We start from the raw sequence: 27172 nt of genomic DNA on the forward strand, positions 1-27172 counted from the left end.
CCAACATCATCATCCACAACACCACCACCAAAAACAGCAACACCAACAACAACCACACCAACACCAAAAACACCAACAAGACCAATAAAACACCACCACAAAACCCATTAACAATGAACCAACATGACCAGTAACACCACCAACACCACCAAAAACCAGACTTATTTTACTACTAATAAAAATCCCAACACTGTCACTAACACTGTTAACAACACCCTAAACTACCACCACCAACAAAAGAAACGTCAACGCAAATAATAAAACACAACGCAATAAAACCATTTTGATTGCAGTTCCTGCACAGTTCCGTGTGTTAACTTGTGTAACTGCCAAGGACAAAATAACGGCAAATACACTGTATGAGCAAAAGTATGTGCACCCTCTGACCAATGGTACATGGAGTTTTTGCACTGTACATGTGCACTATATGGCCAAAAGTTTATGTGCACTCATATACACTTAAACATCCAATTTCACATTTGCTATTATAATAAACTAGTTCTGGGAAGAGGTTCCACCAGATTGTCTGGAGATTAATTCAGCTACAAGTGTTTGTAAAGTCGGGTACTGATGTAGGTGAGAAGGTGAGGAGGTTCCTGGGGTGCAGTCAGCGTCTACATTAATCTACATTGAGGTGTTCAATAGGATTGGAGTTCTATAGCAAGAGATCTTCCATGAAAAGCAGTTCAGTTCAGTACTTTTTAAGATATATTGTATAAGCTGGCGGTTAGCAAATCATCAGCTAAGTACAGGAGTTAGCACCAGTTCAGAACTGGTTTAAAAAAAACCCTGAGGAGCATTGTGTCTCTGTACACCCAGGAGATTAGTAGGATGTCATGATTCTTCTTGGGTTCCTCCTGGGTGGAAGTGCATCTGGTATCGATACATCATTCCACAGGATTATTAATGCCCCATTAGCTTCTTTAATGCGCGATACTACAACTGTGCATGAACTCTTTACATTTATACTTCTTTCTTTGTTTTGTTTTTTCATTTCAGTTCCTCCCAAAATCTACGACATCTCGTCGGACATCACGGTAAACGAAGGCGGTGAAATTTCCCTCTTCTGTTTAGCCAGTGGGAAACCAGAGCCCAAAATCACCTGGAGACACATCAGCCCATCAGGTGAGCGAAAAAAAACATCCAGTTTCTTTATCTCTATCTTTATCACAGCACGATCGTGCGGCCGTCCGATCAACCAATCAAGTAGCAGCAGAACATTTCATTCGCTCATACAGAGTTTCAGCTAACATCAGAACCAGTAGAAATGCTACTGTTGTAGTCCAAAGGTTTGAGATGCTTCTGCTTGCCCCTGTTAGAGACAGTAGTTATTTGGAGGAACTGTTGCCTTTCCTGTCAGCTGGATCCAGTATTTGGTTGCACACTGGATGTTTTTTGTTTTTTACACCACTCTTTGGGAAGGCTGCTGCATGAGAGTATCAGGAGGTCAGATGTAAACTGAATTCCATGTCTTTCCAGGATTTTGTCCTGATCTCGTTCAATGATTCTTTCCGATTTGGGCCTGTGAAATGAAAGTTTTTATTTTCGTCATAGAAGCTTTTTTAAGCTCTGTGGTTGTTTTTTTCCTTTTGTTATAGTAAAAGTTTCCGAAAGGTAAAACCTGTATTTTGCAGAAAAGCACCAGGTGACATTGAATAATTTTCTTTTTTTTTTTACATTGAGAAGGCAAGCGAGAAAAACGAACACAGAGGACAAAGTGACAGTGAAAGAAATGAGTCGTGTTAGTGAGTAAATATGAGATTTACAACCTATTTATATCCCTCAGGGATCAACTAAGGACATCTGTCTGTCTGTCTGTCTGTCTGTCTGTCTGTCTGTCTGTCTGTCTATCTATCTATCTATCTATCTATCTATCTATCTATCTATCTATCTATCTATCTATCTATCTATCTATCTATCTATCATCTCACAAAAGTGAGTACGCCCCTCTTATTTCAGCAACCATTATAGTATAATCTTCTCAAGGATAATATCACTAGGGACAATAGTATAGAAATAAAACTCTGATATATTTTAGAGGAGTCAGTGTGCAGCTGTATATCAGTACAGATTTACTGTCTTCTAAAAATGATTTAACATACAACCATTTTTGTCACAAATCGCAACAAAAGTAAGTACACCCTCAGTGATAACAGCTGTATGTCGTGTAACGATGCAAAGCCACACGTCCTATTCATCATGTCCATGTTTTTGTCTGCTTGTTAGGACCAGATAAATGTGTGTATCTTGTAATAGAGCAGTTAGAATTAGGTGCTTTGAGTCCAATTTTCTCATACAGACCACTGGATGTTCAACATGGACCTCATGGTAAAGAGTCTCTGTGGATTTGAGAATTAGAATTGTTTCTCTCCACAAAGATGCCGAGGCTGTAAGAAGATCAGTATCACCCTGAAACTGAGTTACAGTACAGTGGTCAGGGTCATACAGAGGTTTTGCAAGACGGGTTCCACTCAGACCTCCATCAAAGAAGTCGAGTCCTCGTGCTGTGCGTCAGGTGCAGAAGCTGCTTTAAAAAACAGACGCATGAGTGCTGCAGCACTGCTTTAGAGGTTGTAGAAGCAGAAGCTCCAAATGTCAGTGCTCAGATCATACTGTCACACACTGCAGCAAGTCGGTTTGCAGGCCGTCGTCCCAGAAAGGAGCCTCTTCTGAAGCTGCTCACAAGAAGCATGAATTACTGGAATCATGTCCTGTGGTCTGATGGCTCAGATGGTTTCCAGCATGTGTGACAACACTCTGGTAAGGAGCAACAAAAAAATTGTTGTCTACAGTCGAGCATGGTAGTCTGGGGCTGCAGGAGTGCTGCTGGATTTCAACATGCACTGTGACATTTTGAAGCAAAACATGATGCCCTCCTCTCTATACCCCCCTGTCCTTTACATCTGCCCCTTTCAAACCAACTACCTGCATCCATAAACCTCCTTCTTGGTCTTCCTCTTTTCCTCCTTCCTGGTGGCTCCATTCTCAGCATTCGCCTACTGATATACCCCATGTCCCTCCTCTGCACATGTCCAAACCATCTCAATCACACCTCCCTCACCTTGTCTCCAAAACGTCCTACATGCTCTGTCCCTCTAATAAACTCATTTCTAATCCTGTCCATCGTCGTCACTCCTAATGAACATCTCAACATCTTCAGCTCTGCTACCTCCAGCTCCACTTCCTGTCTTTTACTCAATGCCACTGTCTCTAATCCATACAACATCTCAGGTCTCACCACAGTCCTATAAACTTTACCTTTCACTCTCACAGATACTCTTCTATCACAACAAGATGCATATTGATACTCTAAAATATGTCCAAGTTTCATCTCTATAGTTTTGTCCTTTGGAAGATATACTGAAATGGTTGCCCATATGTGAGGGGTGTACTCACTTTTGTCAGATACTGTATCTCTCTATCTGGCCAATTATCTCACTGTATAATCTTGTAAAATATAATTACAAAATTGGAATAATCAACTTGAAACAAGGAGAAACAGTGAATTGGCCAACAAACGACACACTTATCCAGAGAAGAAAAAAGGAAAAACTAGGGGTGGGTGAACGGCCAAAGTTCACTGGGGAGAGTTTCAGGGAAAAAATTCCAGCATCCTACAACTGCAGCACAACATTCAGGAGTGTTTTCCACCACAGGCTTCTGATTTATCGGCTCGATTTTACCACGATTTCTGTAAATAAAGCACATTATTTATATGAACATCTGAAACTAAACAGCCTCATCATTAGAGTTCGATTGTTTTCTATTTAAGAATACATCTATTCTAGAGAGCATGCTAGGACAGCTAGCTAGGAATGGCCAGTGTTCTCTCCAGACAGCCATTGTTCTGTACCCTAAATAAATAAATAAATACAGTACCAAACGTCTATGAAGCCCAAGTTTATTTGTGTAGTGAAGAAAGGAGTTCACCTGCACCTGCGAAAATGCAAAAATGAGACTTATTAAACACTGTATGGACAAAAGTTTGTGGAGACCGAAGCATAAGATTGGCATCTGATTTTTTTCTGAGCATCTCATTCAACATTTAGTCTCCATTTGCGTTTTTATGACCAACACTTCTGTGGTTTTTGATTCTGTCTGAGGTTTAAGTCTTCAATTTCAAGGGGAGGATTTCATTCTACAGCATCCAACCAAAGTTCGTTCGTTCTATCTATCTATCTATCTATCTATCTATCTATCTATCTATCTATCTATCTGTCTGTCTGTCTGTCTGTCTGTCTGTCTGTCTGTCTGTCTGTCTGTCTGTCTGTCTGTCTGGCAGAGTTTATTTGCCGGAGTTTAATAGGTAAAGTTTAATAGGTGGAGTTTAATATACAGAGTTTAATGGGCGGAGTTTAATGAGTGGAGTTTAATGGGTGGAATTTGGATACAGTTTAATGTGTGGAGTTTAATGAGTGGAGTTTGGACGTTTGAAGTTTAATGGTTGGAGTTTAACGGGTGGAGTTTATTGGGTCAAGTTTAATAGATGGAGTTTAATGGACAAAGTTTAATGGATGAATTTAATGGGTGGAGTTTAATAGGTGGAGTTTATTGTTCTCCAATGAGAAATCAGGGAAACATTCCAGTATCCTCCAACTGCAGCACAACATTCAGCAGTGAAGTGGCTGGAAAAGTCCCAGTGCTTTTTTCTGTATATTGTAGGCAAAATCCTAAATTGTGTTTTTCCAACACTGATTTTTCTGCACTGATTTCCACCGCGGAGTTGTTTTAATCCCCGTCTGTCCTATTATCATTTATTTGAAAATCTAATTCTCGACGTGTGTATCCCGGTGTGTTCGCCAGAAAAAACCCCCAGAGAGAGATTGCACATTAAGCGCATTTTGACTTTCCTGTCTCGTTCAGCCATTGAAAAAGACGCATGCACTTTACGGGCCTCGTGCGCAAATTGTCTGGCGCAGCAGCCATTTTTGAGCGTTCCTGGATTTTATGAAGATGCATGTTGCACTTATCTGATAATTGAAGGCTTCACTTATCTTCTGCCTGTCATATTCCTCCTCTTGCACCACCCTGTTATTGAATTCCCTCTGTTTTTTTTCCTGCTGACTCATAAAGAGCTGCATCTGTTGAAAGCCTGGATGCTCTCAGCATTGTGTTTTTCACAACGTTTCATCAGATTAGGTGTGGATTTAAAAAATATTAGCGAAATGAAACACGGATGGACAAAAGTCTGTGGACACCTGAGTATAAGATTGGCATGAGATTTCTTTTACAGCATCACATTCCACATCGAGTCTCCATTTGCTCTTATAATAAGCTCCACTCTCCTGGGAAGATGTTCCACTAGATTTTGGAGTGAAGATTTTTGCTTATTCAGCCACAACAAGGGAGTTGGTAAAGTCTACTGATGTAGGTGAGAAGGTGATGAGGCCTGGGGTGCAGTCAGTTCATCTCAATAAGGTTGAAGCTCTTTAGCAGGCGATCTCTATTCAAACCTGTGTGAAGCATATCTTCAGTAGCATTATCATGCTGGAATAGGTTCAAGTCTCCAAGTTAAGTGAAGGGAAAATTTCATGCTACAACATCCAATGACATTCTGTGTAGCCACACATAGGGCTGGAAAAGTCAGGTGTCCCAATACTTTTGCCTGCATAATCATCGCGGATGACGCTCAGGTGCGCCTGAAGATCATTTCAGATCATGTTATGCTTTTTTTTTTTTTCGCTTTTTAAGTTAAATTCCGAATGAGATTTTTTTTTTCTGTCTTAATTAATTAATTAATTAATTAATTAATTAATTAATTAATTAATTAATTAATTAATTATTATTTCTTTTATATATTTATACAATTTTTATGCATTTTATTCTTTATTTTTTATTCTTTTGTTATTGTATGAAAGCTTCTGTCACCATGCACAAATTCCTTCTATGTGCAAACACTTGGCAATGAAGCTCTTTCTGAATTTTTTATTCTGATATATATTAAAAAAAAAAACACTCTTAGAGAAACATAATTTTTTTGCTGTATGTCTGAATGTTCGATGTACGACGTGCACTTAATAAAACTTGAGGCTTTTTTTCAAGTCAGGATTAATCACGTCTGGTTTTAGAGTAAAAAAATGATGACTACAAGCAAAAGAAAGAAAAAAAAAAAGGATCAGACCTAGCCATGCAGTGATAATGAGCGTGGTAGAAGGAATCAGTCCAATCCTCTGCTCATTTACTCATTAAAATAAATATTAGTGCCTAGTGCTCGCTGTTGCGCTAATGACCAGGGGACATGACGTGACAGCGATGTGGACGTATGTCACGGTTAATTATGAAAGGAGAGCAGAGTGAAAGCATCACGAGGAGGAAAAAAACATCTTGGACATAAAACGGCCAAAAAAACAAACACACTTGGTTTTATTCTATTTTTTTTAATGCTATGCTGAAAGAATGTGAAGTGTGTCGTAGTGAATTCATAGAAAGTCTTATGAAATCCATAGTGTATCATTGTAAAGCCAAAGTGTGTCATAGTAAAAAAAAAAAAGTAGATTGTCAAAATAAAAGTTTTGTGTCATACCGAGTTCATAGAATGTCTTATGAAATTCATAGTGTATCATAGTAATGCCATAGAGCGTCATAGTCAAACCGTCGAATGTCAAAAAGAAAGTCTGGTGTGTGGAAGTGTCCCCTTGAATCCACAAAGTACCATTAGTGGTCATAGTGTGTAGAAATGATAAAACATCCTAGAGATATCAGTGTGTCCAAAATACATGATATTGAAGTATGTGTGTCATATTGAAGTCATAGTATGTCATAGAGTATCATCGTAAACCTGTAGTGTCACTGTTAGAATGGCATAGTGAGTTCATAGTGTCGAAGCGAAACAAGATGTTGAAAGTGTCATAGTGAGTTCATTAGATTTCGTTGTGCAACTGAATTATGTCATTATGAATTATAGTGTATCATATTGTAACCATAGAATGTCATAGTGAAACCTGGTCTTAAGTGTGGTATGTGCCAATTAGAACCAAATTTGCTCTTAGAATTTACTCCACTCTTTGGAGGGAAGATGTTCCAGTACTAGTGTGTCACAATGAGGCCATAGAATGTCCTAGCGAAACCAGAGAATGCCATAGTTACACTGTAGTGTGTCAAGGTGAAAGTCGATTGAAATTATGAGTCAATAGAACGTCATAGTGAAACTCTGGCATAAAATGTTATAGTGAAACCAATATGTCATAAAGCATCCACACTATATCATAGATTGTCATATTGGAACCATAGAATGTCATTGTAATAGTCATAATGATTTCATGGTATGTCATAATGAAACCTTAGTGTTATAGTGAGTCCACAGAAAGTCATAGTGAAACCAGAGAGTGTCATAGTTATGCGTTAGCGTGTCATATTGATATCGTAGTACATCATTATGAAACCCTAGAATGTCATTGTGAAACCATGGTGTGTCATGGTGAAATTGTAGTGTATCATATTGAAACCATAGTGTGTCATGGTGAAATTGTAGGGCGTCATTATGAAAGTTCAGTATGTCATTGTGAAACCATGGTGTGTCATAGTGAAACTGTAGGGTGTCATTATGAAAGCTTAGTATGTCATTGTGAAACCATGGTGTGTCATGGTGAAACTGTAGGGCGTCATTATGAAAGCTTAGTATGTCATTGTGAAACCATGGGGTGTCATGGTGAAACTGTAGGGCGTCATTATGAAAGCTTAGTATGACATTGTGAAACCATGGGGTGTCATTGTGAAATTGAAGTGTATCATAATAAAATTATAGAATGTTGTTGTGTCATGGTAAAAGGCTAGTGTCATAGTAGTACATACAATTTTACAGTGCATGCCAAAGTAAAATTATAGAATGTCAGAGAGACAGTGTAGGGTGTCATATGGAAACCATACAAAGTCATAGTTAACTTGTACAATGTCATAGTGAAGCCATAGTGTGCCATGGTGAAAGACTAGCATCATAGAATGGCATAGTAAAACCCTAGAGCAATATGGTTTGTCATGGTGTGTAGAAATGAAAGAATAGTGTCATAGTGCAACCAATATGTGTCATAATGCAACCATAGTATGTCATAGTGAACGCTTAGTGTGCGATTGTAGTGCCATTGTACAACCACAGAATGTAACAATGTTTCCATAGTATGTCATAGTGAAACAATAGTGTAATAGTAAATCCAATAGTGCGTCATAGTAGGTCCATAACATGTCATATGGTGAAACCTTAGAATGCCAAAGTAAACAGTAGCACGTCATTATGAAACCATAGCACGTCACACTGAAATCGTAGTGTATCAGTGAACTCATTAATGTCAACGTGAACCTGGTGAAATCGTAGTGTGTGAATGAAAGACAAGACAATTGTCATAGTCTATAAAATGTCATAGTGAAACCATAGCAGGTTATAAAGAATTGATTGCATGTTGTCGTGAAGTTCACCATCCTGAAACCATAGAATCTCACAGTAAAATTGTAGTGTGTATAATTGAGTCTGCAGAATGTCCTGGTGAAACCATTATGTAGCACAGCAGCGTTTTTGTGTGTCACAGTTAACCCCCAGCGTCATTGCGTTACATTGGATTACAGCGAAGTGTCATCGCAATGCCACAGCGTCCCATAGTGAATCCATAGAATGATAGCGAGCGCCATAATGTTACCATGATGTGTCATAGCGGTGGGGTAATGTGCCACTTGTCCTGTTGAGGTATAAAATTATCGCATCATTAATATTCGAATGCACGTAAATCTTTTAAGTAATTAAATGTGAAAAGCAATTTGAAGCAGTTTGACAGTGCTATCCCGTCGTGTTTATAATTTATACGTCTGATAATGGTGTTTGTGCATCAAAATTGAAGTCAGTGAAGGGAATCGTGATGCATGGAAGACCCAATTATTTCACTGGTTTTATAGATTAAGGCGCTGTAAATTACTGTGCAATGCTTTATCCCCCGTTAGTCGCGTAAATAATGAGCGTACCTGAAGAAACTTTCAGATACAACACATCAGTGTCGGAACAAAAAAGAGCCACAAATCAGCTCACTACAAAACTCTCCAATCATCATGTTGCTTTAAAATACATAGTGGGTCATAGTGAACCCATAAGATGTCATAGACAAACCATAGGGTCTCATAGCAAACCTATGTCATAGAAATACCATGGTTTTAAATGTGTTTTATTGTGAAGACTAAAGTAAGTTCATTGAATGTCATAGTGAAAGCATAGATTGTCATAATGTCTCCGTGTAACAATGCAATATCATAGTGTGTAATAGCAAGTTAATAAAATGACACCATGGAAAAATCACAGTGGGTTATAAGGAGTCCGGAAAAATATTCCTGTGGAACAGTGTAGCAATGCAATATCATAGTGTGTCTTAGTGAGTCCGTTAAATGTCATGCGGTGAAACCATAGTGAGTCTATAGACTGTCATAGTGAAACCATGGAATGCTCTAGTGACATCACAATGCAGGCTCATATTGTGTCATTGTAAATGCATACAAATGTCATAGGAAAACTACAATATAAATACCACAATGTGACATAGTGAAACCATGGAATGTCATAGTGACATCACAGTGTAGCAATGTAATATCATAGTTTGTCATAGTAAGTTCATAAAAGAAATGGCATAGTGAAACTATAGTGTAATATAGTAATGCCACAGTGTGTCCTAATCTGTCATAGTGGAAGCATAGTGTGTCATAGTGAGTCGACTTTGGTCATGAAAAAAAAACTATGGTTTCACAGTATGACCTTTAATAGAGCAGTGTGTTTTAGCGAGTCTATTAAATGTCATATGGTGAACTCATAGTGAGTCACTGTCATAGTAAAACCATGCAATGAAAAATGTGACATCCCAGAGTCATAGTAAAACCATAAAATGTTATATTGCAACAATAGGCGGTCATAGTGTAGAATAGTCATAGTGCAGCCATAGAAGATCATAGTCACGTACTGTAGTACGTGTCACCACAAAAACAACAAAGAACAACAAATGTGTTTGTTCACAGCACGGCTCAGACCCAATCTCATGCTGCAATAAAATGACCACAAACACTCTGGCAGTTCAACTAAAGAGTTCATCAGGGGAGAAAGTGGCCACTCGTACACTGGTCAAGTTGATTTCAATCCAATCGAGCATAAATATCACTTGTTGAAAAGCAGACGCCTGAAACAAGCCAAAACAAACAGAATGCGAAATTGCCTATAGTGTGGAGGTTTCGGGCGAAGTGTCTGGGAATGCCGACGGCGCCGATTTCTGCGGGTCACAAACTCGACGCAGCTGCTGCTTACCCGAGATTTTAGCTTTATTCAGACTCCAATTCGACATTTTTACCTCATTTCAAATTCGGTCGGGGACGATCAAGAAGAATGACGTTATTTAAAACGCCGTCCGTCACGAAACCTGAGGTCACGGTTTTATATACCCTCTGCCTTTTTTTCTTTCTTCCCCGAACAAAAAAAACGAACTGCATGTTGATTATACAGCAAAAAAAAAAGAGAGAAAACCTCAACTTATATTCCACCAAACTGAAAATACAAGAGTTTCTGTGGCTGTGTTTTTTTTTCTGCTTTCTTTTCCTTTGAGTTCTGTCGAGATGAAATTACCCTTTTAAGATTGGCATCTTTTTTCCCCTCTGTGGTCATAAAAAATAAAAACGAGAAAGCCATCACAGGACCGGTGTGACCTTTTTTTGTGCGCTAAAATACATCACGAAATGGAAAGCAGTGCTCGTCTTCTTTATTCTTTATTTATTTCAAGACATGTTTTTTTTTCCACCGGCGAGGTTTCGTGATGGTCCGTGTGAAAGGTCAATCACAACGTGTCCTTCTTCCTACACTTCCGGTCCGGTCCGGCTTTTCATAAGCTTCCTCGGTTGCGATTGTGTGCTACTGAGTAGACTCAAGTGTGATCTTGCTTCGGATTTGATGCTTCGTTTAGGCTTTAACACCTCGCCGTTGTTATCCCTTGACTTAGTGTGCGTGTTCTAGTCACAATGTGCTTTTGGAGCATCGCATTCCACATTTAGTACCAATTTGCTGAAATAATTCCCTCTATTCCCTCATGTTCCACTAGATTTTGTGGAGATTTGTGGAGATTCATGCAGCCACAAGGGTGTTAGTGAAGTCAGGTGAGAAGCTGTTCAGTCGGGTTTGGGCTCTATAGCAGGAGATCTTCCACTCCAACCCATATCTTCATGGAGCTGGCTTTGTGCACAGGGACATTTCCATGCTGGAACAGGTTTGGGTTTCCAAGTTCAAGTGAACGCAAAATCGCAACCGAAGACGTATGCAATTGTGTGCCTCCAACTTAGTGGTACAAGTTTGGAGCAGAACCACATATGGCAGGAAAGTTCAGGTGTCCCAATACTTTGGTCTGTATCGTGTATGTTGGGATGAAAAGACGCATCTTCAGGACCAGGATGCGAAGCATGACCACGTGGCATTGTGATACACAAGACTAAAGATCATCCAAAACCACAGCAGCGTGAGATGAAACAGTGTACAATAAATACACAAGATAAATGCACATCCCATAATAATACAAATAATTATTTTCTCATACACTGTAGTGTTTGAGGAAAAAGAAAGAAAGGTCCCAGTGGTGCAAAGAGCACTGAGGATTAAGGGCCTTGCTCAAGGGCCCCAAGGGTGGCAGTTTGGCGATACCAGGGTTTGAACCCCTGACCTTCTCGATCAGTTGGGGGGAAATAGCATAGTGGTTAAGCATCTGGGTTGGTGATTGGAAGGTCAGTGGTTCAAGCCCTGGTATCGCCAAGCTGCCACTCTTGGGGCCCTTGAGCAAGGCCCTTAGTACACTTTGGCACTGTAATAACAATTTTCTTGTGGGATCAATAAAGCAATTTAAAATAAATACAATTATTCACAACTTAACCAATGAACTACCACCTCCCAAACTCAATGGTTAAGTCATTACATTTTGGATCAGAAGGTTGTGAGTTCAAGTCCCAACACCACCCAGCTGCCACTGCTGGGCCCTTGAGCAAGGTCCCTAACCCTCACCTGCTCAGTTGTAAGTCATTCTGTATAAAGTCGTCTGCCAAATGTCCTATTGGGTATGCGGTTATTGGCAGCTTTGTGGGTCCATAAGGAAGAATAAGTATGATGTCACCTCATCACACCGAGGCAGCAGGCGGTAACTTCAGCGTAGTAACACTCATTAATAAAGCAATCAAGCTGAGTAATTGACATTTACATTTACGCCATTTGACAGGCGACCTTTTTCAGAGCAACTTACAATTATCTCATTTATCCCACTGAGTAGTCGAGGGTTGAGAGTCTTCATCAAACTCCCAGCTTGGAGATTCTGGGATCTGATCCAAAGCCCATCTTCTCCATTGAGCTACTACTTTCCCTTGTGTTCTACCAGTTCCTCTAAAGAGCGCCCCTAGTGTTCCACTGGAACAGTGTTTTACACACAGTATCTTTCAGGTTCTTTGCACTAATAAGACATAAAACACATCGACTCTTGCACTAAAGATGAACCACATGCATTCATGAGGTGTGTTCTTCTGGTTGAAGTTCTGCAACTCACATCAGCTTCAGTATTAAAAGTTTTGTCACATAACAAACACAATTCTGGAGTAAGGTGTTGTCCTGTGTGGAAGTAATGAGGTTGTAAAGGAGGAAGATAGAGAGGTGTGAGAAGACTGGGAGAGGAGAAGGAGGAGGAGATGTAGTGAGAAATGAGAAGGAGAATGAGAAGAAGTGAGGACACTGAGAGAGGAGAAGAAGGAGGAGGAGGAGAAGTGATGTGAGAAGACTTAGTGAGGAGGAGGAGGAGACGTAGTGAGAAATGAGAAGGGGAATGAGAAGAAGTGAGGACACTGGGAGAGGAGAAGAAGGAGGAGGAGGAGAAGTGATGTGAGAAGACTTAGAGAGGAGGAGGAGGAGGAGACGTAGTAAGAAATGAGAAGGGGAATGAGGAGAATTGAGGAGACAGAGAGGAGAAGGAGGAAATAGCTGGAGGAGTGAGGAGATGAGCATTTAGAGAGGAATAAATGATGAAGAAACTCCAGACTCGAACTCACCACAACACACGTGACCTCATTCACATGTTTTTATTAAAGTAGTTGAAAAGAAGGTTTCGGGTTCATGATGATTTAATAGAAATCAATCAGTGTTTGAATCCTTAATATCATTCTATTAATAGATCAGTGTGCTGAGAGTCACATTCGAGTCTTTTCCAGAAAAACTGAGGTGATTAAGTAAAGAGTCTTGTGATAAAAATGATAACAGGAACATTAGAGTTATAATAAATCAGTACTTTGGAAACTTAAGTTCATTTAAAGGCAAAAACTTTTGTACTTTTACTCAAGAGAACGTTTAAAGGGACACTTTAACTTTTATTGTATCTGGACTTTAACTGAAGTGCTGAAGGTTTGTGTAGTTCATCCACCAGCGACACCGAGACACGTTTCTCCCCATGTTTGTGTTCGTTACGTGACCACATTCACAGCTGAAGCCAATTTCAGTATGTTCACCTGGAGACCAGAGTTTTTAGTAACATGCTGTTAGTTACAGTGAGCAATTTTTTTTTTATATATTTCCCTCTCGAAGCTCTGTTCCTTAGCACTGCCATCTTCCTTTAAAGCCAGGAAGAAGAAACAGGCATCGCCATTCAGAGAGCTTCTCCTGTTCATCATTTTATAGACCAACCTCGGTGTGAACTCAGGATGATCATTCTCTTTCATTCACAATAAATCTCTGGTACATCATAATAACATGAAGATGAGTTTGTTCCACTTCTGGAAGCTGGAGCCGGGATTAGCGCTGTTAGCCCAACGCTAGTAACACCTTCCAGACAACGATATGTAGTGAATAATACTTTATAAAGGAAGATTTAATGCCTTCATCTGATTGTTCTTCAGAGCCATGAAATGATACAGTAAAATCCGAGCTCTTATTGAACGCAGGTCGACGTCTCGGTTCACATGAAGAAGTGATGAAGAGAAGTTGGAAGAACGACACAGAAAGATTCGTCTTGTTTTCTCTGGAGCTGCAAAGCTGCGAGCGTAGAGCATCTTTCTGAAGCTGTAACTCTCTCGACGCCCACGCGAACACCATACGCCCACGAATGGTTAAAGGCTCTTTGATTGACAAGGGAGAGAGAGAGAGAGAGAGAGAGAGAGAGAGAGAGAGAGAGAGAGATTATGCCCCGCCCACACAGAGAGCAGGTCCAGTTTCAGTGCTGAGGCTCGAAGTCGTGATCTTTGGAGCATCAAGTGAATGCTTTTCTGTGTTTTATTTAATATCTTTTCAATTTAGAGCAAATAATAATTAATTGACGGTAATAATAACAAGAAGAAAAATATAATTAACATTCAATTATTAATGTTTATATTAAATACTTTTTTCTCATCATCGCTAGTTAGATTTATTTTTCTTTTTTTCCTAAGGTTTTTTTTGTTTAAATTACAGATTGCATATTCATTTGTGTGTGTGTGTGTGTGTGTGTGTGTGTGTGTGTGTGTGTGTGTGTGTGTGTGTGATTTCTGATGTGATTTTCTAATCTACTCCAGACTAGTTTTATTTAAATTTATTTATTAATTTACATTGATTGATTGAAATGGTCTTTTCAATTAAATATTATTTTAATAATAATAAAAAAAATCACTTTCATCTATATATAATGAGCGATTTCGCTGTAATAATAATAATTATAATGCTTCACAAATTAATGATAAAATTTGAACATATTTGAGTGTATTTTTTCCCTGATCTAATTCTTTTAATTAAAAAAAAAGTCATTTGTTTTGTTTCATTTGATTTTATATTATTCAAGTTTTGTTTTATTTTTGAATGAAATAATCGTTTTATTTTAAAATCAGATAAACAATTAAAGTTGATCTTTTATTAGATCTTTGTATAGAATAATTTTTTTTTACTTAAATCCTAAATTTGATATAAAATATACAAATAAAAAGAAATTTCTCACAAACATTTGCATCAGTAACTCAGGACCGAATTCGTTTCTTTTTTTCCTTTTCTGAATTGTTCTTTTGACACAATCTGCATCTCTGCCAGAGGAACAGTTGCTGGTTAATCTGTAGAGCGCAGGGCCAAACTGAGGAGTTTGCAGGCTTAGTGGAGGAGATGGAAAGGTAAGAGAAAGCAAATTGGTGTGTGTGTGTGTGTGTGTGTGTGTGTGTGTGTGTGTGTGTGTGTGTGTGTGTGTGTGTGTGTATGGGGGATAATTCATGGCCGACAGCAGGATGAACACCCACAGGAAACACTTGTGCACCTTTTAGTGGGGTGCTGCTGTATTCTCTCAGGGGGTTAACTGTGGAAATGGAGGGAGAGAGAGAGAGAGAGAGAGAGAGAGAGCGCCATCGTCTCGCTCTGTAATGTATTCTCCAGCTGCACTCGTCCTATCAGCAGCAGGCAGACCTGAAGGAAAGCGCGCCGCATGCTTTCAACACAATGTGAGAAATTGCTTACTGTGACTGCGCTCAGCACAGAGCAATGTGGGATCGCAGATTAACCTCCCCTGATTTGCCTAATTTGGTCGGCATGTTGCAGGTTTCCTTTTTTTTCTGCCTCCACGTATTTGACTTCCTCGCTCGGTTCCGATCACGTAACCCACAACGTGTGGGAGAACGCTCTCGATGAACGTGTGGGTGCACGGCAGAAATACGCCGCACTCGTGTCAGGGGTCTGTGCTAATTCTGACCTTTCGCTGTAATAAGGATGATCAGAAGCGGTACAGTGTGAAATCTGAGCGGAGAGATGATCCACTCGGATGAAGATCCTCCTCTGAAGATTCATAAGGAATCAGAAATGATTAGCACGCAATCAGCTTGTGGAGATTTGTTTGAGGTGTTAGTAAAGTCAGGTATTTATGTAGGTGAGAAGGTGAGGAGGCCTGGGGTTCAGTTACATTTATCTTTTATAAGGTTTGGAGCTCTATAGCAGGAGATCTTCCACTCCAACCAATGGAGAGCAGATCTTTATTCAGACGGCTTTGTGCACTTCATGTCATGCTGGGTTCGGGTCTCCTGGTTCAAGTGAAGGAAAAATTCCATAACGCATCCCAAGACGTCCAGTACTATTGTTTGTGGAAGAACCACATACAGTCAGGAGAATTCAGGTGTCTCAATACTTTTGCCATCGAGTCTAGATTAAACACCTGTGTGTAAGCCATTAAATGAATTCACACACAAATCAAATGATTCGAGTCACAGAGGCGAACGCAAATTGCTCAAAAATAAAAGCGACAATAAAAAGATGATGAACGAAACCCCGACCTGATTGCGTTTCAGCAGTCAGCGTTCAGAGCAGAAGGTCTTCAACTCCAACTCATGGAAAGCAAATGGAGCTGGCTTAGTGCGCTTTGGGGCATTGTCATGGTAGAGCAGGTTTTGGGTCTTGCAGTTTAAGTAAAGGGGAAATTTCATAACTCCTCCCAGGACGTCCAGTACTATTGTTTATGGAAGAACCACATATAGTCAGGAGAATTTAAGTGTCCTAATACTTTTGCTATCAAGTCTAGCATAAACATCAGTGTGTAAAAATCACTGATGGCTTTTGAACAATGATGGTCCGAATGCAAGACTTTACAAAATGCATCCGAAGACGTGCAAAAAAACACAATTGTGTGCCTCCGACATTTTGTGGAAAAGGGTGGGCAGTTGCAGCCTAGTGGTTACGGCACTGGACTTTGGATCCAAAGGTTGTGGGTTAAAATCCCAGCCATGCCAAGCTGTCACGTGTGGGCCCCTGAACGAGGCCCTTAACACCATCACCAACACTGCTTGGTCAGATAACCGATATAAATGTAAGTAGCTCTGGATAAGGGCGTCTGATAAAATGGCGTAAATGTAAATGCCGGGTGTCCCAATACTTTTGGCATCGAGTAGAATCATTCCTGAAGAAAAGCTGCATTGAGAATAGAATCCGACTGTATTATGTAGATTATATATTGTATATAAAATGCAGCGTACAGCGATTTCACGGCAAGTCAGAGGGCAGGGGCGATGAAGGCGACGACGCTCGCTGCGCCGCGTTTTACTCGATTGCATTCCGGAGGAAAATTATCTTCGGCTCGACTCATTTGCGAAGCGATGGAGGTAAAATAGCACCTTGTCACCCGAGATGCGTGTCTCAGCCGCTTCCTTAATAGCCCCGAACTTCTCCAAATCGTCGCGTTCGTTTGCTGCTATAAGGACGTCATTGTTTTGTTTTTGTTTTTTTTGCGGAATGACACAAACGCGTATGCAAATGACACGGTTCGGGGAGTAATTTTTGATCGCGAGAGCGAAGGGGCGATTGTTTCCTCTCGGGAGGTTTATCCACCGAGATAAAAGTTCCTGACAGGCCCGCGATTATGCTTTCGCTCGCCAAGACTCGGCTGTACGTTTTGCCACAATAACACAAAAGCAGACTCTCGTTTTAGCAGATCCTCCATTGTTTTGTTTTTGTTTTTTTATGAATGACACAAACGCGTATGCAAATGACACGGTTCGGGAGTAATTTTTGATCGCGAGCGAAGGCGATTGTTTCCTCTCGGGAGGTTTATCCACCGAGATAAAAGTTCCTGACAGGCCCGCGATTGCGTTTCGGCTCGGCGCGAAGACTCGGCTGTACGTTTTGCCACAATAACACAAAAGCAGACTCTCGTTTTAGCAGATCCTCCATTGTTTTTTTGTTTTCTTTGCGTTATTATTATTTTTTTTAAGTATTATTCCTCCCGGCATTCGCTGAGTCAGGATACGCGTCTGGAACGAGGAGGATATAAATAGATATATTATCAAAAAAAACAATTTACTGTTGTAAATGTGTTAAAGCATTCACACTCTTTCTTTCTTGCACTTTCCATATTTAGTCAAAGTTGCAGTTTTGAGCATCTTTCAGGACTTGGAATGATATATATTTTTTTACAATCTAAAAAGTGCTTCATTTGCAATGCAATTCGTTATTTCAAGTTGAAATTGAAGGTAAAGGGGACTGTTTTTTTTTTTGTCACATCGACTGTGAAATTCTTTCTTCGCATATCCAAGGGATGTTACGAAGCTGTACGGAGGGTTTAGGGCCTTTCTCAAGGGTGCCAAGTGTGGCAGCTTGGCGATACTTGGCAACCAAGAGCCTTAACTACCGCTTCTTTATTAGCCCCGCCCAACTTTTTTATTGGTTGCAGCATAATCATTGTACAATCGTTTTTTTATTGTCGCTCTTATTTTAAGCAACTCTGGAAATTTGCGTTCGTCTCAGTGACTCAAATCATTTGATACGTTCCATCATTTTATGCGACCTGTCTTTACAGCTATATGCATTTTTTTAAGTTGGAGGCACACAATTGTATTGAACGTCTTCTGATGCAGAAGCATGACATTTTCCCTTCACTCGAAGTAGAAGGATATAACCTGTTCACAAGTTAAATAAGTTGGACAGGAAGATCTCCTTCTGTAGAGCCCCAACCATTTTGAACAATGAATGTGAGCTGCACCCCAGGCCTCCTCACTGCAACAAAACTCTTGTGGATGAATGAGGACAAATCGAGTATTCCAAGAAGAGTGGAGGCTCAAAAAAATGCACATAACAGTTTTTAGGTTTCGACAAAAGTTGCACGGTTGTTCAGAGGAAATGCTTTGGATGATGTGAAGGTGCAGCATTTACGTATCCCAGACTGCAAACTTTACCTTCACAGGAAACTTGTAATTGTTTGCTAATGCCTATGTTTTATTTATTTTTTCGTTCACAGCCAGCAAGTTCGAGAGCGGAGAATATCTGAACATAAGCGGAATAACTCGGGATGCGGCGGGGGATTATGAATGCGGCGCCGAGAACGATATCGCTTCTCCTGACACCCGGACTGTAAAAGTCACAGTCAACTGTAAGTATTTCTCCACCCTTTTTGTCCTCGATGCTGCACACGCACCCTTTCCGTGGGCTTATTTTTATCTCGCCGGGGACAGCGAGTGGGTGGAAATTAGAACCGAATTCATTGTGTGGAAGATTTTTAATATTTAACGAGAGAATCCCCTTTTTTTTCCGCCCCGTCCAATGCCGAGATGATTAATTTCCAGTGAGGAATGGTCTCAGTGTTAGAAGGACTCTTCTATTATGCAGGTAATGAGTCTCTCAAAAGTCTGAAAAGACAGTAATGAGCACTGCACGTTTTAATGAATTATACTGACTTTACTCATCATGCTTATAGTCAGGATGTGGCTCTGCCGGAACGAAAAAGGTGGGGGCCGGACGTTCTGCGATTTCTCTTTTCTTTTCCCTCGATCTTTTTTTTCCCGCGGTCACTGGCCTCGTTAATCTCTTTGTGTTGATGCCATATGCTGAATCACAGGAAGTGCGAGCGCATAAATCAGACGTCCGGACTCTCAGATCGGTATGTGTGGCGTTGGCTCGTCAAGCGACACCCCTCCATACTCACAGTCAGGGCAGGCGGGCGCATGGAAATGTCAGCACGTCGAGCCGTGACAGGCCCCGAGTCATAACTCATGTTCCTGCTCCACCCAGTCAATCCTGTCGATACGTCCTAATGAGAAACAAAGCGAAAAAGATCAGCATCTCTGAGCAGCAAACACTTTTCTGGTTCTTCGCTTCAATCACGCAGAGCCCGATGTTGCAGCGTGTGTCCAGATCTGCCTCCAGTATGAGGCAAAAAGCTCCCGTTGAGGGCGAAAAAGGAAAACCTAACACGGCTGTAATAACAGTCTATCACTTTCGAGGCGCTCTCGTCCATCAGAGCAAGTCGATTCAGGCCCCTAACGGTAGCTGAGCAGGTGTCAGGGCCGGGATTAGACGTGAGGTGTTACCTTACTGTGTCCTGAAATGAAAGTGTGAGGTTGCAAGAGACGATCCGCATAAATCCGCACAAATTTCCTCGCTCCGAATGCCCCGTGAAGGATCACAGCTTCTCTATGATTAGATCATCCAGCCCGGAACATCAGCATTTATCAATTAGCTCTTTCTTCAGAAGATAGCTCGATGACTAGTCGACAAGATGCACAGCCGCGTCCGAAAATGCGACGTTACTACCTTAAAGGATGTTGCGACGTTGCATTAGCTTAATTGCGTAGGGATAATGCGACTTTGACATTTTAGGGGTTATCGCGATAATTGAATCCACGCCGACGTAATTTCATTTGGCTTTAAAAATAATTACATCTTTTTAGAGGAAGAGGAGACTTGACCTCTGGGCTAATTGCAGATTATGGCTGTTAATTGTAATAAGCAAATATACTGTGGGAAAACAAAGGCTTTTGTTTTATGGAGAACCCTGACCTCTACAGTTTCGCCCTTAAGCAAAGACACTTACCTTCCCTAGGTGTGCAATGTAAAGCCTGATTCTTGAAAGCAGATCCGCTAGTGCTTTTTACCTCTGATACAGCTCTGTGTCTAAACTCAATTCCAGGACTGGGTGGAGGTGGTAACTTACGCTTTGGACTTTGCATCTGAAGGCTGTGAGTTCAAATCCCAAACACACCAAATCTGTATGTTTGGGATAATTTTACTGCCAAATGCCATAAATGTAAATGTATCGCACTGAAACGATCCTTAACGCCAATTTTTTTAATTCGTGTTGGCACGAATTTAAACATGGCCACATCTTATTAGGTGTAAGTCAAGGTTGCCAATACTTCCATTGTTAAGTGCCAATGTGTCATGGAGCTAAAATAACCAAAACATGGATGTAGTTCACTAAGTAGGGTGTGTCTTAAAAAGTCTTCAATTTGACAGTGAAACCTGCAGAAACCCAGTTCAAAGTTCTCATTTAGGTCCCCCATTATTAATTTTTTGGCTTGTTTGCATGCATAATTTTTGGCTTTCGCTTCCGCAGTCTTCTACAGTTGGCACACTGCAAAAAAAAAGAACTGTCTAAATATAAGAAATAAATGCACGATTTAAGAAGATTCAGCGTAGAAACATGTCAAATGATCTGCCAGTGCAGTGAAATAATTACACTTGGTAAGATTTCATGAAATAAGAAAAAATATTCAGGCTTCCGAAAAGAACGAAATGTCTTAAAATAAGCATTAAAACATTTTATTTCAAGAAGCAGAATTATTTTTTTTTTGCGTTTCTTAATTCGTGCGAAAAGATCTTAAAAACAGAGCTACTAAACAAAATTCCTCTCAATTTTAGGATCGTCATCATTATATATTCTGTTTAACAATGATACGAAGCATTTCAACTTAAAAGATCACAATTCAAATCAAGATCACGTGCACGTGCGTAGTCAACAATTATTTATTCAAATAAAGACGGTTTTGTAACACAGTGATTACGGGGCGAAATCAAAGCGAAATCATTACTTACTGCTTCTCAAAATGCTTCAGTTTACTGCAACATGAAAGATTATTGAATGTATTTTGTCATCACTGAACACAAACATTTCAACATGAGAAACTGAAATCAAACTACAGAACAATTTGTATATATTTTTGATGGTAATTAAGATCAATGTGCAGGTAAAATGTGCATAAAAGACAAAACACAAAGAATAATTTTACACAATCTGCTCTTGTTTAGTATTTTATTCTTAAAATAAGGTCGATACGATTCTTATAGCTAGAAATAAGATTGTAAGTCTTGGCATAGTGCAGTGATGGACGAATAAAACTGCTCTTCAGACGGACACGTTGGCTGCTAAGTTTGCTTAGAAGAACGTTGCGGATTTTGCCGTGTAAGCTACAGTTCAGATGCTTGTTATGACCCTTGATGCTTGTTTACTGTAAAAAACACCTTCAAATTTCCATAAATGAATTATAGATTGAGAAAAAGGATGTGCTAACTATACAGAATGCTAATAAATGGATATGTTTTTATAACCCTTACTTCACTTATAGTCAGGTCTTTAGTTCATAAGTTAGTGCTCCCCTTTCATACAACAGCTTCTAACCAGGGAAAGTGAAGCTTTATGAAGGATCTTTTTGACAGGACAGTGGTGGCTTCAGCGGTTAAGGCTCTGGGTTATTGATCAGAAGGTTAGAGGTACAAGCTATAGCACTGCCAAGCTGCTGCAGTTGGACCTTTGAGCATGGACCTTAACCCTCTCTGCTCCAACCCCTAATGCTCCAGGGGGCTTTGTGTGATGGCTGACCTTGCACTTTGACTCCAACTTCCTAACAAGCTGGGATATGTGAAGAAAGGCACATACTGTGCTCTAGTGTTTATGTAACATGGACATGCTTCTAAATTATTTTTCTTCTTCTTCTGACTGGCTGGATGGAAAGATGGATGGAAGGATGAAGAGGTGAATGTATATATACACATATATGGTTTAAGTGAACGTATGGATAAATGGATGGATGCAGAGACAGATGGATGGATGGATAGATGGATGGAGGGATGGAGGGATGGATGGATGCAGAGACAGATGGATGGATGGATGGATGGATGGAGGGATGGATGGATGCACAGTGCCTGACACCTTCACCTTCACACAGACCTATCTCCTTACTTTTTCAGCATTAAGCATTATAAAAGCCCAGAGTATTTGCTGTATTATAATCGCTGTGGCTCAGGCTCATTTAACAAACAAACTCATTACTAAAAATCTCCAGCTTTGCAGATCTCAGCTCAGCACAGCTGTCGGTTAACTGGAGCCTCATCGACACGCATGCGAGCTCCTCAAAAACAATGCGTGCCTTCTTATTAGAAACATAAAAACAGTTAAGAGCCGTAAGAAGCATGATATGTGGCCCTGTTTGTCTTAGATTTTATGCAAAAAAGCACCAGATGTCTATCCTCTGCTTCGTGCTCTCCTCGAATACCTACTGTATATCCTGCATGATTTTTTCGCGTACAGTACATAATGTAAGAAACGCGGCAGGACACGAGGTACAGAGACACGATGCACGGCTAGATTATTATCAGAGTGTCTTTTGCAGGTGACTAGGTGAGTGGGGACCCAAATGAGGGATGCCACAGGAGTAAGGTGAAAACAGGTAAAACAAGGTGAAAACAAAATCCTGGGCACGAGTAAAGTCGGGTTCCAGCGGCTGACACAGCGGGACTTGTGGCGAACAGCCACCAAGGAAAAACGCCTTGAAGGTCAGGAAAGGCTGGATGAAGCATGGAGTGAGCCTCCAGGTAGCTGCCCCAAGCACCTTCTGGCCGATGTGATGAGGCGAAGCGACGCCCTCTGCGGAGGACTGAGGCGAAGCGACGCCCTCTGCGGAGGTCTGAGGCAAAGCGACGCCCTCTGTGGAGGTCTGAGGTGAAGCGAAGCCCTCTGCGGAGGTCTGAGGCGGAGTGACGCCCTCTGCAGAGGTCTGGACTACGTTGTCAGCAAAACCAAGAGGCCAGGCGAACACCTTGGAGAAACCCGGGGGGTGGAGCAACATAGTCAGCAAGGATTGGTCCCTTGGCGGGACTCTGGAGCGGAGCGGCACCCTCAGCGGGAGTCTGGAGCGGAGCGGCGCCCTCTGCGTGAACTCTGGAGCAGAGCGGCGCCCTCGTCAGGACTCTGGAGCGGCTTGGGGGCATGCTCAACAGGGCAGACAGGCATAGAGGTGATCTTGGCGGGTCAGAAGAGCAGGGCGACATCCCCCGTCAGGCAGGAAGGCTGAGGTTGGGTAGCCCCCCCACAGAGCTCAGGGGCCAGAGGGACAGCTGTCTCAGGAGGTTATTTAGAACCAGCTGGTTTGCCCATTGTTCATGACGCACCCGAAAATACTCAGTTATCCGCTGGAGGCTAAGCTTCAAAATATCAACCGTCTCAGTTGGGTCCCTGAATTGTTAGTCTGCGGCGGAGCAAGCCCAATGCTTTAATACATCCACTGGGTCCATATTTTGGGCCAGAATATTCTGTCAGAAATCTTGACTAGGTGAGTGGAGATTGGGAGGGAGGACCCAAATGCAGGATGCACACAGAAGTACAGAGAAAACAGGCTTTAATAAAAAAATGTAAGCAGAGCAATGGGGCAAGGCAAAAACACAGTCCAAAAACAGTCCAGGGTCAAAAACACAGGCGAACAGGGCAATGCAGGAAGAGAACCAAAACCAAAAACCAAAACAGTCCAAAAAATCCATAAACCAGCAAACAGAACAATAAAGGGCAGAGCAAAACACAAACTGAAAAACAGTCCACAGTTCAAAAACCAGATCAGGATCTGGATCAGGAACAGAACCAGAATCCAGAGCAGGCAGGGTGGCAACATTAATCCCAGGGACTATAGGAAGCCGGTGAGATAATCTTTTTTTACCTTGTGATATAAGAGGAGAGTCATTATTACAGGAGCAGGCTTCAAGATTTAATGGAGCACTAATGAAAAATTGTATAAAGCACGAGACGAACACAAACCGCGACGTCTCACCGAAGGCCCAGTGATGTTCCTTTAAAGGTGTTTAGAGTTCGATGAAATTAGACAGCAGATGTTCGCTTTGGATTACTGCAGAGGATTACGGAAAGATCCTGCCGCTTGTTTTATTCAGTATCCATCCACTTGTCATATAATTACTGACTTCCAGCCGTAGGTGGTTCTTCCCCAAATTGGAAACACAATTACTTATATAGGACGTCATTGGATGCATTTGATGATAGATAGATAGATAGATAGATAGATAGATAGATAGATAGATAGATAGATAGATAGATAGATAGATAGATAGATAGATAGATAGATGGATAGATGCATGTATTGTACAGAGGTTATATACAGTGTTTTGTTTTTAGTGATCTAACAGTGTAGTGTAGAGTTCAGTATTGTGATGGTGAATGGAAAAAAGCTGTCGTATGTTCCTGTATCTCCTTCTTGATGGAAGGAGATTAAACAGTTTGTGACTGGGATGTAAAGAGTCCTTGATAATGTTGTGAGCTCTGCACAGACATCTGCTGTGGTGAAGGTGTTCAATGGCAGGTATTTGGGTGCCAGTGATGCGTTGGGTGATTTTGACCAGACTTTGCAGGGCTTTACGTTTACACACAGTAGGGCCGCCGTACCATATAGTGATGGAGTTGGTCGGGATGCTCTCGATGATGCAGTGCTAAAAACTTGTAAAACCCCTGGGGACAGATGAGCTTTCTTGAGACTTCTCAAGAAGTCTCAAGTCGTTGTATGTTAAGTCGATGTATGTTAATGGCAGGTGTGAACACGACCTATGACGAAGAAAATGCTTGTGATCTCTTTTCTGATTAATTAATCTCCCTAATACTCAACTCTGCTCTGATCCATTCAAGTCGAACCTCACCGAGTCAGAAAAAACTCCTTCTGCTGAAGCCAAGAGCAAGGAAATGCAGAGAGACAATCATAATGTGGCCTTCCTAACTCCGATCCTGAAGCTTGTGGCCAGAAAAGTGTAAAAGTCGTAGGAAGTGTGGGAGAAGTTGCTTCAAGGAAGGAATAAATCAGCCTGCGCTGTGCCCTAATCAGCTTGTGTACCGCAGCAGTGACCACGCTTCATCAGACCGCCTTCGTGGTTTATTATTTATAAATTAAAAGTGAATAAATACAATTTAAATATATTGATGTGTATGTGTATATATAAAATGCTATGAGGTCAAAAGACTTAATCCTTACTTCTTTAACACTCACAAAAACACTTTTTTTTGAGGTTACTCGTTCATTTTTATTCCCTTCACAGGATCTAGAAAAGATCAATTAACACTTTTTTTCTCTGCTCTGAGAGCAGGGTTTATTTTCTTTAGCAGCCAGGAGCCTCGAGCTGATCGAGCATCAAATACTGCATTTATAGAAAAAAAGGAGAAAATTCACAACTTGGATTCAAATGCATTTTGTATGTTTTTTACACTTTTCTGGCCACGAGCTTCAGGATCAAAGCTTCAGGGCTGCATGCTGATTGATTTGATTTATTTATTTTTTATATTGGTTTGATATGAATGGATCGAGGGGAAATTAAATCAGAAATTTTTTATTCGATTGTTAGAGTTTTGTTTGAGGTGTGTGCAAAAGTAAAAGATTTAAATGCGTAATGTGTTTGTGTAATTTGGATGTTTAATACAAAAAAAAAGGTTTGGGTATGCTTTTTTGTGACTGGAAGTATAACGAGGGTTATAATTATTAACTATAGACACACCCAATTTTCCCATCTTAATTAGCCAACTAGAAGCTGCTTTTTTACTTCTTTTTTTCTATGCAAAGGTGAGACGCATGTTTACGTCTTGAATGAATGCATTTTCTCACAATAAGGATTAATAATATATTTTTTTTGTTCCAAATGTAAAATATTTAGAAACCACTTCAGATTCTTCCCAACTTTTTGTTGGACTTTGAGATATTTGGGTTTGTGGGATTCTTGAAGAACCCAGGTGTAAAAGAACTGATTAACCAGAAGTTCAGATCGAACACTAGGTGCTTTTCAGTAGCTACAAGAGAGTGAAAGGAAATGTCCCACAAATCGGCTTCTTACAATAAAATTCCATGCACAAAATCTTCACATACTCGTTGGAGAACAATCCCAGTCTATCATGCCCTGCCCTGCATAATCCAAACTCACCACACTACTCCTGCCCCCAAAATCCACCCTGCGCTCTGCCTTGGTCCACACCACCTTCACCCAACCTGCCCAATTTGCTCCAACCGGCCCTGCACTGCTTTACCTTGCCCTACCCTGCCCCTTACTCTGCCCCACCCTGCCCTACTTCACTTGGCCCTGCCCCATGTTCTAATAGATTGTCTGCGATCCTTGATAATGTCAAGTCAAGTTTATTTCTATAGCGCTTTTCACAATGAAAACACATTGTCTCAAAGCAGCTTTACATAATTTAAGAGTGAGGTAAACGATGTGTGTTTATCCCTCATGAGCAGCCATGGTGACTGTGGTGAAGGAAAAACTCCCTTAGATGTTATAAGAAAGAAACCTTGAGAGGAACCAGACTCAAAAGCAGAACCTCATCCTCATTTGGGTGACATCAAGAGTGTGATTATAGTCTTTAAACACTACAGAACACTGGAGAGTGAGAACTAACATGAGCACTGGAGTGTGTGATTATGAGTGATGATCTTTCTACAGTCTTTTACAGTCAGGTGAGATTATGGAACCAGGAGCTACTGAGCAACTCATAAAATATCTCAACATCTGAGATCATCACAGATCCAACACCAGCTTCTCCATGCCAGAGCCTTTAAACACTCAAAGAGGTCCAGTGTTCAAACTCCACATGAAGTGGCACTGGTATGTCTCTAGATGGTTCGGGATGTTTGCGTGGTCAGCGTCTACTTCTTAAAAAGTCCACAATTTTCATGAGGTGGGACGTGACTG

At 40.8% G+C, this 27172-nt stretch overlaps 1 protein-coding gene across 1 annotated transcript in view; it reads left to right on the forward strand.

Annotated features, from left to right (window-relative positions):
- Window positions 1-27172, forward strand: part of negr1 (neuronal growth regulator 1) — a 173901-nt gene that overhangs the window by 71198 nt on the left and 75531 nt on the right. Inside the window, exons 3-4 of the mRNA XM_046856899.1 lie at window positions 1000-1125; window positions 18693-18824. Of these exons, the coding sequence (XP_046712855.1) occupies window positions 1000-1125; window positions 18693-18824 (258 nt within the window). The remainder of the gene's footprint in view (window positions 1-999; window positions 1126-18692; window positions 18825-27172) is intronic.

Source organism: Silurus meridionalis, chromosome 1 (assembly GCF_014805685.1).
Source record: "Silurus meridionalis isolate SWU-2019-XX chromosome 1, ASM1480568v1, whole genome shotgun sequence".
Lineage (NCBI taxonomy): Eukaryota > Metazoa > Chordata > Actinopteri > Siluriformes > Siluridae > Silurus > Silurus meridionalis.